This window comes from Elaeis guineensis, chromosome 2 (assembly GCF_000442705.2).
Source record: "Elaeis guineensis isolate ETL-2024a chromosome 2, EG11, whole genome shotgun sequence".
NCBI classification, from domain to species: domain Eukaryota; kingdom Viridiplantae; phylum Streptophyta; class Magnoliopsida; order Arecales; family Arecaceae; genus Elaeis; species Elaeis guineensis.
Window position 1 is genome coordinate 61,502,946 of NC_025994.2, and position 17,664 is coordinate 61,520,609.

The 17,664-nt window shown below is 37.9% G+C and overlaps 1 protein-coding gene across 1 annotated transcript; it reads left to right on the forward strand.

Annotated features, from left to right (window-relative positions):
• Positions 1 to 403: 403 nt before the first annotated feature.
• Positions 404 to 6,184, forward strand: LOC105034474 (uncharacterized). The gene is given in 5 exon segments (XM_010909657.4): positions 404 to 1,076; positions 3,078 to 3,230; positions 3,550 to 4,242; positions 4,568 to 5,143; positions 5,145 to 6,184. Coding segments are annotated over 5 exon segments (2,241 nt in total). The 5' UTR covers positions 404 to 758; the 3' UTR covers positions 5,646 to 6,184.
• Positions 6,185 to 17,664: the final 11,480 nt, after the last annotated feature.

The window sequence follows — 17,664 nt, forward strand, 5'->3', positions numbered from 1 at the left end:
AAATTTTGAATACCTAATCAAAAGCATATCCCATATTAAACTCCAGAGCCAACTGTCTTTCGCCATATCCTCTTAGTATATATATTATATATTTATGGTATGCATTAATTTCTGGTATCCTGATGCCATATCCTCTTAGTATATTATATTTATGATATGATATTTGAGGAAAAGATACGCTCATAAGTGGATTTACTTTTTTTTACCAAAATTACCCCCATTTTCCATCCATATCCAAGTCCTGCGGGGTCCCTTAAAAGACCGATTCGTTTCCAGAAGTGCCCTTGATATTTCAGGTAATTAAAAAATTTGTGGGACTATTTTAGTAATTTCAACACTAACCACACGTTTCGGGTTAAACAGGAGATAAGATAACAACAGATTAAAAAGAGGAAAACGAGAAGATAAAACCGGCCGTGGCTTCGGAGATCTCCACCCCCGTCTCTCCCGTTTTATTGTTCTCCTTCCCCCTTTTTTTTATTTTTTTTAAACTTATTGTGTAAATCCGTATCTCCTTCTGTGTATTCGCGTCTCCCTCGCGTTTCTCCCTTCTTCTCCCCGTCTTCGCCTGTCTTTCCCTCGATCTTCTCCCCACAAACCCCTTCCGGCGAGCGATCTGCACCAGTTTCCGGGTTTCCTCGCCGATTTCGCTGCGAAAACGCGGATTTTTTCGGGGTTCCGGAGGTCGTTTTGGTGGAGATTTGGCGTTTTTTGGCGGCGGCCGAGGAGGAGGAGGGGGGTTTAGTGCTCCGGCGGGGATGGTGGCGAGGATGATGCGGTGGCGGCCGTGGCCCCCGCTGATGTCCAAGAAGTTTCATGTGCGGCTGGTGGTGCGGCGGATGGACGGGGTGGAGGCGGAGATGGCTGCGAGGGTGACGGCGGAGGTGCGGTGGAAGGGGCCGAAGGCGGCGCTGAGCTCGCTGCGGCGGACGGTGAAGAGGAACTGCACGAGGGAGGAGGAGGTGAGGGATGGGTCGGTAGAGTGGAACGAGGAGTTCGAAAGTGTGTGCTCCCTCACGGCCCACAGGGAGAACTGCTTCCATCCGTGGGAGATCGCGTTCGCCGTCTTCAATGTGGTACTAATTTTAGCCCTGTGATTTTTTAATTGAATTCTTTGTTACATTTTACTCATTTCAGTTATCTTGTTTTGGTTTTCTCTGTAATTCGTCTTTCTATTGAGGAAATTTACCTTCTCCTTCTATGTTTTTTTTCCCTCTGTATTTTGAGCATTATATTTGGCCTTTTTTGCTGCAATCTATATGCACATTTTTGACTATATGTTGGGGTTTTTCAAGCTGACCAATTTGTGACAGTTAATATACTATCTCTCTCTCTCTCTTCCCCCCTCCCCCTCTCCCTCCCTCTCCGTCTCCCTCTCTCTCTCTCTCTCTCTCTCTCTCTCTCTCTCTCTCTCCATCTTTTTGGTGCATTTAAATATTTTATACTAATGACAACTTACAACTGGAAGTTAGGGTTTTTATATGCTAGCTCAATGATCTTTTCCCCCTTGCATGAATATTTATCTTGGCTTGTATTTTTTTTTTGGTATTTTTTTCTTGAGAAGATGATTGATTTTTTCAATCCACTCTCCCTTTTATTGGTATCAATCTTCTATCCATCAAAAATTGTTTGATTGAAAAGTTTTCCGTTTAGATGCCCCCTCTTCTCCACTATTGATTTTCTTTATTTGGATTATCCATGTGAAAACCGGTTTCTAATTGTATCTTTTCTGAATATTTCCCCCCTAATTTAGAGGGTTTTTTTGGCACTAATTATTGTAAGCCCGTATAAAGTATCTAAATTTTTATATTGATGCATAATCTAGAGTTCTTACTAAGAGGCTAAAGTGTTAATTTTTAGTTCGTTGAAGGTTTTTTAGTTTCCAAATCATGAGTCTGTCCTTGATTTAGAATCCCCCTCTAAAAATTTTGAGGCTCTCTATATTTATAGAGACTTGGATATTTAAAGAAAGAGAGCTTAAAATAGAAGTTATATTATGACAGTGTTGGAACGATTATAAGGCTGGAATTTTCTTCTTAATTTGGAAATTCATAATTCGGTCTTTTCAGGGATTCATTAGTCTTATTGCTAAACAACAATAACCAGCTATAAAATCTTATATCAATGTAAAAAAGACAATATCACATAAGATCATTATTTTGTGGTCGACCCTCCAAAATCTTTTCCAGCCACCTATATGCGTAAAATTTTTCGCCGACTTAGGATAGTGGAAGTTGATGGCTGCACATGGTCATCTCCTATTTCCTTTGTGGTACCTTCTCATTCATCCTAACTGAAACATAGTTTCTCCACATTATTTCTTCACAAAAACATTTCATCCTTTTCTTCTTGTTATCACTAGCCATAAAACAAGATAACTTAAAACTGCAATGGAGTAAGTCATGACTAAATTACAAATGAACTGAAGATATGTTGCAATAAAGTAATAAAATAACCAAAATAATTAGCATTTATGCATGGCATTTCAAACGTTGAATTCTATGATTGAAACTGAAGACATTCAAGTTAGAATTATTCCCTGGAAAGTGAAAATCTTTTGAATAACATTGCTTTTAGTTGATCTTGGGCTTTTAATCCATTTAACTAAGGGCCTTTTTGGAAACTCCCACTGCATCCAGTGGGATCATCATGAAAATATCATTGGGGTGGGAGGGACCGACATCGTTGAAAAGGGAGAGGGAGAATGCAGGGGCATTAGGGTTTATCGCAGCGGAATTAAAAAGAAAAAGACCTCTTGAGTTCTTTTTTTTCTTTTGCTCTCCATGGAGTGGAACTTGCAATCACCTGTCCTCTCCCTCTCCTCCCTCTCCCTCTCGCTGTCTTTCTCCCACTCCTTCTCGCTTCCTTTCTCCCACTTCTAGTCTCTCTTCCAGGATGTTCCTGCTGGATCTGGCAGGAACTTCCCAAACAGGACCTTGGAAAGGAAAAAGATGCTAGTATCTTGTTTTTGTATTACAAATGTGCTTATTATCTTATTGCTTGGCCTTTGTGTGTGTGTGTGTTGCATGCATATCTTGTTTATATATCATATTGACCTTATTTTTCCTGCGTTTTAGGGAGTGAACCAAGGATCGAAAAACAAGGCATCTATTCTTGGAATGGCTTCATTCAATCTGGCCAATTTCACAACTTCAGCTGAAGAAGCAATTGAGTTGAACCTTCCATTGTTGCTGCCTGGTGTTGCTACTGGGTCTCCTCCATCACTTCATGTATGTCAATTTATACGTTGTGCTGTGATACCTGATTGCATTGTATGACATAATGATATTTCTTGAGCATTCTTCTTGTATTTTCCTGACCAAGATTGCTCATTTGATTCCCGGTTAGTTTACTACAAGAAGGCTAATGCTGCTTAATAATAGTTATGGTGATCATTCTAGTACTCTGTAGCATAATTGCACTATCATTTTAATCCATTGTTGATTTTATTGTATGCATATTTGGTTCCCACTTTTGATCTGAGGTTTCAAAATTTTATCTCCACTGAAATCATAGTTTTTCTGACTTGGGAAGCTATTCATGTTCCAGCTGGTTCTCGGCTTGTTGGAATTGAGAACATTCCAAGAATCACCAGAGATGGTGCAGAGGCCAATGGTGCCTGCGCCATTGTCTCCTTCATCTGGAGATGCTCTCTCATCGGAGAAAGATGAGCTTTCTGCTCTTAAAGCTGGATTGAGAAAGGTGAAAATTCTTACAGAGTTTGTGTCAACGCGGAAGTCTAAAAAGACATGCCGGGATGATGAAGGTAGTGAAAGCAAGTGCTCTGCGAGGAGTGACGATGCAGAAAACACATACCCATTTGACACGGACTCTATTGATGATGATCTTGATGAAGGAGAGCTGGAAGATGGGAAAGAGGATTCTAATATTAGGAAGTCGTTCAGTTATGGTACATTGGCATCTGCTAACTGTGTTGGGGGTTTGTTTTACTATGATGCGAGGACAGATGGGGAGTACGAGGACTGGGTCTACTATAGTCATCGAAGATCTGATGTGGGCTATTCACATGTGGAGGAGACAGCATCATCTGTTCCTGAACAATCTATGTTGCAGACTTCAAAAAGGAGTATCCTCCCATGGAAAAAGAGGAAGCTAAGTTTTAGATCTCCAAAAGCCAAAGGCGAGCCACTATTAAAGAAAACATATGGAGAAGAGGGAGGAGATGACATTGACTATGACCGTCGGCTGCTGAGCTCTTCTGATGAATCTCTCTCTGTGGTGGTATGCTTCTTTGCTGCTATATTTTGTCATTGTCGTCATAATCTCTCTTTATGTGATAGAAGTAGGACATGTTTAGCTGAACTCATTGTTCTTTGATCTCAGATTTGATATGCTATTTTTCTTCTTTATGTGGCATCTGTTGTCCTTTAGCATCTTTTGAGATATAAGATTAATAAGTGGCCTCTTAGATTGCTTTTAGGTATAGAGAAGGTTATCGAATGTGGGTATTCATTGTTGTATGACAATTTATTTGTTTTTTCTTGTTTTAAATAGTTTGGAAGTTGCAAGGAGGAATTTAAAGTGTCTTGGTTGATTTTGTTTGCAGAGACAAAAGGTGGATGAAGATGGTGCTATGAATCGCTCATCAGTATCTGATTTTGGTGATGACAGTTTTGTGGTAGGCAGCTGGGAGTCAAAGGACCTAGTGAGCCGCGATGGTCACATGAAACTTTCCACCCAGGTCTTCTTTGCATCTATTGACCAGAGGAGCGAGCAAGCTTCTGGTGAGAGTGCATGCACAGCTCTAGTTGCTGTCATCGCCGATTGGTTTCAAACCAACCGAGCTATGATGCCTATCAAGTCTCAGTTTGACAGCCTCATTCGAGAAGGTTCTCGTGAGTGGAGAAAACTCTGTGAGAACCAGACATACCGGGAGCGCTTCCCTGACAAGCATTTTGATCTTGAAACAGTTCTCCAGGCAGAGATCCGTCCACTTTCTGTTGTTCCAGGGAAGTCTTTCATCGGGTTCTTTCACCCTGAAGGCAGTGATGATAACAGCGGCTTTGACTTCCTGCATGGTGCCATGTCTTTCGACAACATCTGGGACGAGATCAGCCAAGGTGGACCAGATTTCCCCACTGATGGAAGTCCTCACCTCTATATTGTGAGCTGGAATGATCACTTTTTTTTTTCTTAAAGTTGAACATGATGCCTATTATATAGTAGACACACTTGGTGAGAGGCTTTATGAAGGGTGTGACCAGGCTTACATTCTGAAGTTTGATGAAAGCACGACAATACACAAACTTTCTGCCAAGAAGAAGACTGCTAATAGCGAGGCCACAGGAGCTGGTAGTGTGGATGGTTTGACGGGAGAGCAGGATAGTGGAAATGACGCTTCAGAGGGGGAGCTTGTCTGCAAGGGGAAAGAGTCCTGCAAGGAATACATCAAGAGCTTCTTAGCTGCAATCCCAATTAGGGAACTGCAGGCTGATATTAAGAAGGGGCTGATGTCTTCGACACCTCTCCATCGCCGACTCCAGATTGAGCTCCATTACACAGAGCCATTGAAGGAGGCAAGTGCAGCAGTATTGCCATTAGCAGCAGCAGAGACATTCCCTGAGTTTTCACGGCCATTGGAGCCAGTAGCAGCATTTAACCTAACACCAGCGGTTGTTGTATAGAGAATCGAGTTACTTGGTGGAGGGCTGGTTGTCCTTTTCTTTAACTTGGATCAAGTGTGTTAACATTATAGATAGCTGCTGTCTATCTGAGATGGATGGGCTAAAGCAACGAGGCCCATCAAAGAGTGGTCCGATCTTTCCTATTTTTCTTTTCCTTGCATTGATTTTAGCTGTCTTTTATGCTTTTGTTATATGCCATCCGCCGCCCTCATTTTGTATAGTGGTTTTTAATTGTCTGGACTTATCCCAGTGTCTGATAAACTGCATAGTGGCATGTCAATATCCTTCCTTGTGGACGGACTTGTTGTTTGCCACCTTCACAAGTTGTTTTTTAAAATTTCTTTCCTGATACTGCATAGAACTTAGAATTTGTTCTGACCTTGTGTTATAAACAGATCCATAATGTTTTGTAGATAGAGCTTCCAAACTGGTTTTGCTAGCTGTCGTGCCTATCTATAAGCAATGAGCTGTAATGCTGCTTGTCTTCACGGGGTGCTCTCTAATCTATCAAATGCCGCTGCTAGACTAGATGTATTAAATATGCAACTCTATGTGTGAAATTACTTCAAATCATTATCTTTCCATAACATGAAATTAAATATGGTATTAAGTTACCAATCTTGTTTATGATTAATATTAGTTAAAGAAGACGTAATTTTCCAATATCTTGAGATAAATTGTTTTGCATTATTATCTCAATCAGCCTTTTAATGCATTTACTATTTGAAATTGTTTGTTAAAACAAATTCTTTAGGTTTCTTAGATTTTGGTGATCAGCATGTATTGCAAGTATGGCTTACATTGAGGCTCCTTTGCTCTGTGGCTGTGGTAGACCCATTCCCCAAACTTTTACCGATGAACGGAGTCTTCTCCAATTTTTCTTCCCCTTTGTTTGTCAGCTTCATGTGTAATCCTCTTTCACTCTTCTCTTCGCATCTTCCCTTTCTCCAATTGCATGTGTTACTCAGAGCAAGGGAATGGAGCGTAGATATGGATTGTATAAAATGATATTGAGCATTGGAGGGATTCTCTTTGAAATCACAGGAACGCTAAATCTCCTCATAATAACTTTAATGCAAATTTAATTCAAACGGCTCACAATTTGGTATTTAGGATCCAACTTATAATGTATGCTGGGTGGAAGATTAGCATAGCAGCCATCTGGTCTCATGTTCCTTTGATACATTATTGACGCTCGCCATGCTTGTGTCTTCTTTTTGTTCCGTCTATGAACGTAGACTTTATCTGACCAATGATTCTTTCTTGCTTTAGCAAGGTCTAGTCCATGTCTTGGGTATCGATGGCATGGGAGAAACACTTAGGGCATCGATGGGGTCACCTTCGATGACTTTAGGTTGGTCCCTTGAGGACTATGTTGGAGGCTTCTTTGTCTTCACTGGGTCTATCATAGAGTTCATGGCTTGGTTGCAAGTTTTGTATCATTATAGTATATTATTGCGTTGCTATATTATTTATTTGATCTTAATATTATAATGATAACTCTCTCTTTTCGATTCCATTCTGAGTGCGACTTCAATTTTTTTTTTTTTTAATTTTCTAACTCCTGAATTATGCCTTATAAAAAGGCTCAACTCCACTTGTTCCATGATTCTTTATTCATTTTTCCAAAAGAGTCAAGTCCAAGCTTGTTGATGGCCCACCATGCTTCGACTCCTCTCCTAGATTCAATCAAAAATCAAGAAAAAGCACAAAAAAATCCCAAGTTGTCTGCACTCTCGATATTTTCTCTTGTTTTTTTTTTTTTTCCATCCCATTTCTCGAAATGCATGTGCTTTGGACATGCTAAGTACTAGTTGAATTAATCAGTTGAGAGAGGGAGAGAGAGAGAGCCTAGTTTCGACTTCATATTGCTGCTGTGGCACTATTTTACATATTGTAGGGCTAATTTGATCGGCATCAAGCTCTTTGTTTCCTTTCGTGAAATAAATTTAAAGCTTCAAGAAAAATCTTGAATTTGATTCCATATTTGTCTACTAGATGAGATTTTCAGGCTGGAAACATGGAATAATCAAGTGGACTTATATTGAGTACAACAACGATTAATAGAAACACATTTTCTTTTGTTCATTAAAATCTTGTTCCGGTTATTAAAATCTTGTTCCTTCCGTGAATAAACATGATACTGTGAGAGAGCTTGAATTTGGTTTCACATTAAAGTTATGGGTGTCATTTATGTGTTTATGGAAGGGAATCAAGAAATGCTTATGATGGAGACTAGCACGTATACGAGTATACCACAAACCTATTGTGTCTCATACCAACCCTGTGAATTAACCAATTACCTTATGCTGTACAGCGTATAGTTTTTGTTTGGTACCACAATTGGGCTATGGTAGCATTACGTAGGTCTGAATTTGATTGGCTTATACCAAACATAATTACGGATAACAAATATATATAGCATTATTTATTTATTTTTTAATGGCAAATTGATTAATGCAACAGAGGGGGCATGTGGCTAGCCTGGCTGGGCAGGCTTCGAGTTCGTCTTTGATCCAAGCTCCAATTGGGCTTGACTACCACCCAAGTCTAGCCTAAAGCCAAACACTCATGTGGGATTCAGACCTTGAACTGAAACTAGCGTAGCCTAACAGGCACCCGAGCCTAATTCTAATCCTGGACTTATATAAGAATCTCAGCATAAAGAGTTGATTTAGTTCTACCCCACCTCCCTCTATCGCCTTCACTCTCAATATCCCTCCCATCTGTGATGATAACTAATATTAGAATGAATCAAGATTGAAAGCTTGTAATACCCGATTTAGTCAAGCATAATTAGCCACCAGCAAAAAGAAAAAAATCTTAAGACCAGCACGTGCAGCTAACCATGAATAAGAGTTTGAAGGAGTTCTTTTTTTTCCATCTGACCTAGACTCCAACTTCGAATTGGAGTCAGATTACATTCTAATCTCCCGTTATTTGGTCCTCTATTTGAAGGGGATCCACTTTTCTCTAGAAACTGACAACCTCAGCTAAGATATTCCCTCTCTTCTTTTTAAATTTTTGCCAAGAAAGCTATCAGTTAAGCTCCTTGTGTTCACTAGAAATCAAGATCAACCAACGTTGGAAATAATATAAGGATCCCTTGAATCATTCACTAATCCCGCTTATTATTTCCAACCTTTAAAAGCTTAATTCTGACCGATCTATTGCCGGATTTCTTTTTGAAAAGTTGAGCCTTATTTTTCTCTATTTTTTTTTAATTTTCTTTATTTTGTCGGTGCCATTGATCGCCATTGATTTGCCAAACCAGGGACACTAACTATGTCGCAAGGTTTTCGACCATCATTGGGCATAGCCACGCTAGCCGTAGCCCATGTTTTGGAGAATGGAATGAAGAAATAAATCCCCTGTTCACCCAAACGAAGAAGAGAGAAAAAAAAAAAAAAGAAAAAAAAAGAAAAGAAAAGAAAAGAAAAAAGAAAGAGAGAGAGTTTCAATCTCTTTCCTCTCTTTCTTCTTTCTCTTTCTTCCCACTTTCTCTCTGCACTTTCTCTCTCTAATTTCTCTCTTTAAAAAATTTCATTTGCTCTCTCTAAAATATCTCTCACTAGATTATGTCTCTCTTCTAGGATCTTCTAATTTTAAAAGGACCTTCTAATAGTTTTGATAGATCCTAATAAAGAGATCTTAACCATTGATTGTTGGATAGTTTGTCGGTCCTTATCTTGATCCGATCGAGTATCATGAGATTTCATCGTCGATTGTATCCTAACATCATATCTTGATTCTTAATTTGTAGTTGATTGATTTGATATCCTAGATTAAACCGATTGGATGTCGCATGCTACCACATAGTCAATCAATCCTGTGAGGATTTATGATTTTTATTTTGAAAATAATTATAATTAAATTTTGATAAAATGATGGTATTGAACTGGCTGATGTAGTTACGAATGGACATATCTTTTCTTTTATTGATAATGAACAAGATGGTCAAAGATTTCCTCCATCTCTTCCTATTGATGAAGTGATTGGCAAACTGACAACTGAGCTAGTTGAAGGGGCCAATCAACCTTGATTGTAGGTTGGAGTACCAGAGCCAAGCTACTTTCCAAAGCTTGGCTGAAAAAGTTTGATACATCACTACTCCCTATGCTTCTTAGTAGCATGAGAGCTTTGAAGCTCTCAAGATGGTCCATCGAGTCAAATATACCATCATAGAGCTTGAATTGATGTATTTTGAACTCTTTGGGTAGGGACTCCTCCATAATCTTCTTGGTGAATAGAGGCTCATTCATCATCTCAAAAAAAATCCCCTACTTCGATTATCCACCATTGCAAGGTCTTGATTTACCTACTCATCTCCTTAATCTTGTGGTTGAGATTAGTCTCCCACTTGGTGACTCTTTCTGGCCGATGCAAAGAGAGATCATCAAATTTGGAACTAGCTTCTAAGGAGGAATAGGAGTGACCTCACCCTCTATCTCCTTCTAAGAATTTTGAGATGAAGGTAGCTACTACTTTATACTACACCATTTCGATGGTCCAACTAGCTTGTTGGGGGAGGATAACCCATTGTAGTTGGTTTTGCATCATTGCTATTAGAGCTTATACCTATATGAAAAACAGGCAAGGGTGTTCGGCATCGATAGCTTCCATAGCTAGTTGAGGAGGCCAAAATCTTGAGGAGCTGTGCAGGGAGCCATTAGACTCAAGCCAAATAGCTTCTGGGTAGTTATTCCTTCTAAGCTTTATGATTTTCCTTCATTCCTAGAAATGGCACCAATCCATTACTGTCAATCTTGATTCGATAATGTGGGTTACTTTAATTTATTTGCAAGATAGTAAGCAATGTCAACAAGCTCGCCAGATTGGCTTTGATCGAGTCCTTCATTGGTTAAATTTGATAGCTTTTTTGATGAGGAAAAGGAGATAAAGAGAGTAAGGATTTGATAAATGCCAGTATTAGGAAAGCTTTAGTCCTTCAGAGATTATCTTTCATGAAGGGTCTCTGTTGCTCCTTGGATTGATTTTGATGATTACAAAGTATTTGAAGGGGTTACTAATGATTTTCGCTTGAAAAAGACTTATTGCATTTCAGGGACAAAATCATAATTTTACCAAATTCTGATTTGAAAGCATCAAGAGCAAGAATAAAAGATTTGTGATCCATTGGAGAAAATTTTACAGTTTTTGGATATGTATTTTGAAAGATATTCATGTTTAAAAATTTGAGTCGACCCTATGAGTCGACTCATGGCACAAAGGGGTGATTGGTACGCAGAATTTTTTGGCTGGCACAGTCTGTGAGTCGACCCATGAGTCGACCCCCAGGCATGAGTCGACCCCATGAGTCGACCTCTGCTGTTTTTAGGCCAAAATTACAGAATCATTATTTTCTGCTGTTTTCCACAGAGGTCGACCCCATGAGTCGACCCATGAGCATGAGTCGACCCATGAGTCGACCCCTGTGACGGGAAAGTTCCGCAATGGCTAATTTTTAACCCATTTTAAGTGCATTTAATGCTCATTTAATGTAGTCTAATGGCTCTATTTTAGCCCAGATTACTCTCCACCATTCCAAAAAGTTATAAAAGGGACAAAAAGGTGGGAATCATCAAGAAGAGAGATTTTTGAAAAGAGAATTTCAAGCATACTTTTCAGTCCTAAGCAAGAGCGCACTCAAAGTATTCAAGAAGCTTTTAATTCAAGCTCACCAACTCCTCAAGCGCTCATTCAAGTCTCCAACCACCTTGAGAAAATCGAAAAAAGCCTTCTTCTCCTTGAGTAAAGTGTATTTAAAGCCTCATTCACTCATTAAAGGAGCTTCTTTTGTATTTTCTGTGCTATTAATTGTAATACTCTCTTTGAGTTATTATTTTTGTTTTGGAAGGGTTCCAAAACAAGGGAAGGTTGATCCGAACCTTAAATCAGATTGTATTGGGTTGGCTTGTACCCGAGAAACAAGTGGACTAGCTTGGGATAGCTAGAGTCAGAATTTTCGACGAGTGTATTCAGGTTGAATACAAGTTAGTGGATTGGAATTCCAAAGTAGGAGCTTGGAGAGTGGATGTAGGTGCAAGGTTGGCACCGAACCACTATAAATCTTCTTGTTTGTGTTGTGTCTAATTGCTCTTCTTTAGAACTTATTTATTCTCTTGCCCTCTTGCATTTAACCATTAGCCTTGAATCAACTATACTCTCCTTATTTATCTAGCTATTGTTAAACAATTTTCATAAGGTATAAGTTAAGTTTAAAATTTTTAGAAACCCAATTCACCCCCCCTCTTGGGTTGCATAGCTGGGCAACAAGTGATATCAGAGCCCGGTGCTCAGCCCTACTTTGTTCTAACCAATCAAAGAGCTAAAGATCTATGGCAACTCAAGTCGGCACTTCTCTAGCCGAGGGGCAGTCCACTAACCGACCTTCACTTTTCAATGGATCCAACTATACCTATTGGAAAGCTCGGATCATAGTAAACGGCCCTCACACACCCATTAAAATTATTGATGGTATGGAATCAGCCAAACCCGAAAAAGATTGGGATGAGGTTGATAAGAAAATGGCCCAACTAAATGCTAAAGCTATGAATGTTCTATATTGTGCTCTTGATGCTAATGAATTTAATCATATTTCAACTTGCTTGTCTGCTAAAGAAATATGGGATAGATTAGAAGTAACCCATGAAGAAACTAATCAAGTAAAAGAGTCCAAAATTAACATGCTCGTGCATAAATATGAACTTTTTAAAATGGAGCATGATGAGTCCATAACTGAAATATTTACTCATTTTACTGATATTATAAATGGTTTAAAGAGTCTTGGTAAGTCCTATTCTAACAGTGAGCTTGTAAGAAAGATTCTCAGGTCCTTACCAAGAACTTGAGAAGCCAAAGTGACCGCTATCCAAGAAGCCAAAGATCTGAACATCCTATCTTTGGAAGAGCTTCTTGGATCACTGATGACACATGAGTTGAGCATGAAACAACATCAAGAGGAGGAAGTCAAAAAGAAGAGAACAATCATCCTCAAATCCACAGCTCAACTAGATGAAGAAACTGATGACACCAAAAATGAAGAGCAGGATGAAGAGATGGCTCTCATTACCAGAAGATTCAAGAAGTTTTTGAGGAAAAGGAAATAAGGAATGAGGAAAAGGCCACTCACAAAAGGAGAACATAGCAAAGAAAAGGATAAAGACCAACCCCTTATCTACTATGAATGCAAGAAACTGGGACACTTCAACTCCGAATGCCCACAACTAAAGAAGGGTTCCAAGAAGTACAAGAAGAAGGCCATGATGGCCACTTGGAGTGGGAGTGATGACTCAAGCTCCGAAGAGGAAGACTCAACTGAACAAGCCAACTTGTGCCTTATGGCACATGAAAATGAGGTAAATTCTGAAAGTCCTAGTGACTTTACATTTGAAGAACTTCATGAAGCTTTTTATGATTTAATTGATGAACTAAAGAAACTAGGGATAAAGAACAAAGATCTAAAATCAAAAAATCAATCTTTACTGAAACAAAATGAGAGCATTTCAATTGAAAAATCTATCTTGGTTCAAGAAAATCAAAATTTAAAGAATAAAATTACCAAGCTAAAATCAATAGTTGAAAAATTCACCTTGAGTTCCAATAAACTTAATATGATTCTTGAAAATCAAAAGGCCGTGTATGATAAGGCTGGACTTGGCTATAACCCCTTGAAGAAACAAAAATATCTGAAAAATATCTATGTAAACTCTTCAAGTAACAAGTTTTCTAATATTACTTGCTTCAAATGTGGTAGAGTAGGACACAAGTCATACATTTGCTTCTCTAACAAATCTGTAAACTCAAATGTAAAGAAAATATAGGTTCCAAAAGGAACCATTATGACTAACCAAAAAGGACCCAAGAAAGCTTGGATACCTAAAGCAAAAACTTGACTTTTGCCTGCAGGTGTGTCTAGCATCCCAAGGAGCAAACAGGAAATGGTATCTTGATAGCGGATGCTCGAGACACATGACTGGTGATGAATCCCAATTCATCACACTTGATGCTAAGAATGGAGGGATGATTACCTTTGGAGACAATGGTAAAGGAAAGATCATCGATATAGGTAACATTGGTATCACTCCCTCCAAGTACATTGAAAATATTTTGTTAGTAGATGGTTTAAAGCATAATTTACTAAGCATTAGTCAATTTTGCGATAAAGGATATAAGGTTATTTTGAATCTTCTGTTTGCATTATAACTAGTCCTATTAATGAAGGCATTAAATTTGTTGGACATAGACATGGTAATGTTTATATGGTAGATTTGAATGATCTATTCAAGATAAACATGCAATGCCTAGTATCCTTGAATGCCAAGATTAATCAGACTAGTTGGCTTTGGCATCGTAGGCTTGCACATATTAGCATGCATTCACTTTCAAAACTCATTAAGAAGGAATTGGTTCTTGATTTGTCAAAATTGAACTTTAAAAAGGATAGAATCTGTGATGCATGCCAACTAGGTAAACAAACAAGAGTTTCATTTAAATCTAAAAATATTGTTTCAACTTCTAGAACTTTAGAGCTATTGCACATGGATTTATTTGGACTTACTAGAACTACTAGTCTAGGAGAAAAATGATATGGTTTTGTAATTATTGATGATTTCTCTCGTTTTACATGGGTTTTCTTTTTGGCACACAAGGATGAAACTTTTCAAGTTTTCTCTAAATTTTATCAAAAAGTCACAAATGAGAAAGGATTTTCAATTCAAAATATTCGAAGTGATCATGAAACTGAATTTGAAAATTAAGACTTTAAAAAATTTTGTGATGAAAAAGGAATAGGCCACAATTTTTTAGCACCTAGGATACCCCAACAAAATGGAGTAGTAGAAAGGAAAAATAGAACCTTAGAAGAAATGGCCGTACCATGCTATGTGAAAGCAACCTTCCAAGATATTTTTAGGCAGAAGCTATTAACACAGCATGTTACATATTAAATCATACTTTAATTAGATAAATTTTAAAGAAAACCCCCTATAAGCTTTGGAAAGGAAGAAAACCTAATATTGCATATTTTCATATTTTTGGTTGTCGATGTTTTGTATTAAACAATGGTAAAGAAAGACTTGAAAAATTTGATGCAAAATCGATGAAGTAATTTTTCTTGGTTACTCCTCCTCTAGTAAAGCCTTTAGGATTTTTAACAAAAGAACCTTAGTAGTAGAGGAGTCAATACATGTTATCTTTGATGAAACTAACGATCTTCCTTCAAGGAAGAATGAAGGTGTTGATGATGCAGATCCTCTTATAGAAGGAATGAAGAAGATCACTCTGAAAGATTCAACAATTCAAGATGATGAGGAACATGAAGACAAATAGGATGAGGGAGGTGAAGAACAACAAGAACAATCTCAAGGTACAAATGACCTACCCAAAGAATGGAGGTATGTTTACAATCACCCTAAGGAGCTAATTATTGGTGATCCTATGCATGGGGTAAGAACTCATTCTTCACTTAAAGATGCATTCAATCATTTTGCTTTTGTCTCTCATCTTGAACCTAAAACCATTGAAGAAGCTGAAAAAGATTATAATTGGATTAATGCAATGCAAGAGGAACTTAATCAATTTGAAAGAAATAATGTATGGACTTTAGTATCAAGACCTAAAAATTATTCAATAATTGGCATAAAATGGGTTTTTAGGAATAAATTAGATGAACATGAAAATGTAATAAGAAATAAAGCAAGATTGGTTGCTAAATGTTATAATCAAGAAGAAAGAATTGATTTTGATGAGACCTTTGCACCTGTTGCTAGATTAAAGGCAATTAGACTTCTACTTGCATATGCTTGCTTTATAAAATTTAAATTATTTCAAATGGATATCAAAAGTGCCTTTTTAAATGGATATATTACTGAAAAAGTCTATGTAGAACAAACCCCAGGTTTTGAAAATCATGCTTTTCCTAATCATGTTTTTAAATTAAATAAAGCTCTATATGGTTTGAAACAAGCACCCAGGGCTTGGTATGATAGGCTAAGCATATTTTTACTTAATAATGGTTTTTCAAGAGGAAATGTAGACATAACCATTTTCATTAAAAGAAATCAAGATGATATATTAGTTATACAAATATATGTTGATGACATTATTTTTGGATCTACTAATGAAACTCTTTGTCAAGATTTTGCAAAGCTCATGCAGGGGGAGTTCAAGATGAGCATGATGGAAGAACTTACATTCTTTCTTGGACTCCAAATCAAACAAACAAAGAAAGGAATCTCCATCATCCAAAGCAAGTACACAAGGAAAATACTCAAAAGATTTGGAATGGAGAACTCCAAAGCAATTGGCACACCCATGAGCCCTTCATGTAAGCTTGACAAGGATGAAGAAGGTAAGAGTGTAGACTTAAAATTTTATAGAGGTATGATTGGTTCTCTACTATATTTAACTGTTAGTAGACCTGATATTATATTTAGTGTTTGTCTTTGTGCTCGATTTCAATCTAATTCCTAAAGAATCTCACTTGAATGCAGTTAAAAGAATTCTTAGATATTTAAATGGTACACAAACTCTATGATTATGGTACTCTAAAGACTCATTAATTGATTTAATAGGATATTCAGATGCCGATTTTGCTGGATGTAGATTAGACAGAAAAGGTACTAGTGGAACTTGCCAATTTCTTGGAGTTAACCTAATCTCCTGGTTTAGCAAGAAACAAAATTCGGTAGCACTGTCTACGGTCGAGGCCGAATACATTGCAGCCAGAAGTTGTTGTGCTCAAATCTTGTGGATTAAGCAATAACTCGAAGATTTTGGTATCAAACTTAATGAAACTTCCATAAGATGTGATAACACTAGTGCTATAAATCTTACTAAAAATTCAATTCAGCATTCTAGGTCTAAACATATTGAAATCAGACATCATTTCATAAGAGAACATGTTCAAAATAAAGACATAATTCTTGACTATGTTTGTACTGAAAAATAATTAGCCGATATCTTTACGAAGGTCCTAAGTGAAGATAGATTCTGTGAAATTAGGAGAGAACTAGGAATCCTTGATCCATCTGCTTAAATGTCTCTCGGATCTCAAGGGATCAATGTCAAAAACTCCTTGAACTTAATTTTCATATTTTCTCTTGGGCTTAAAAGCTCAAAATTATCATTCTCATAATTGATCATTGAGTAAATATCCTTCTTCTAAAGTTTCAAATTTTTTAAAAATTATTTCTTCATTTTTCTGAAATTCTATGAACCATGAGTCGACCCCTAAGGTCGACCCAAGGGCAAACTTATAATTTTTGGCTAAAATCCCATGGGCTCCTTCTTTTTGTTGAAAACCCATCCTTGAGCCGACCCATTCTACCGTCTTCTTCCTCCCTCCAAGCCATAGGTCCCCTTTTCTTCTTCTCCAAACCCAAGTCCTTCCCCCAAGACTCTTCTCCCATCACCCCTTACACCTCAAATCGACCCTTAGGAATCAAGTTCTTCCCCTTCTCCTCCCTTGTTTGGAGTGGATTGAGCGTGCCCTAGATTCTACCCTTCTCTTCCAAATCGGGGTATCACTTCTCCAAAAATCCCTATCCTTCCACTAGAAACTCTTCATCTCACCCTCACATTTGCTCTCTCAAGCTTTGTGATAGTCTCATCAGTGCAAATGGCTCCGAAAATGAAGCTTCCATAAAAAAAAAAATGGTCTGCGGGTTAGAAGAAGGCGTGCACAGGAAGAGACAGGCAACTGAGACCTCGTCAGCTTCAATCCCTGCTCCGGCATCTGCTCCAGCTTCTTCTCAATCTCCATTAAGCTTCAGTAAGATTTCCTTATCTGATAGAAAGGTAGAACCCGGGAAAAACGTAGATTTTAGATTTTTTGAAAAAGAGGGGTTCTCTATTGATTCAAAAATCAAAGATCAAGGTTGGAAATTCTACTGCTCACTTAAAGAAATTACCTATGTGAATTTGGTTAGGAAATTTTATCTGAACTTGAGCTATGGCAATGGAATAGTAAGATCCACTGTTAAGGGTATAGAAATCTGTCTAGATCCTGTACTTTTGG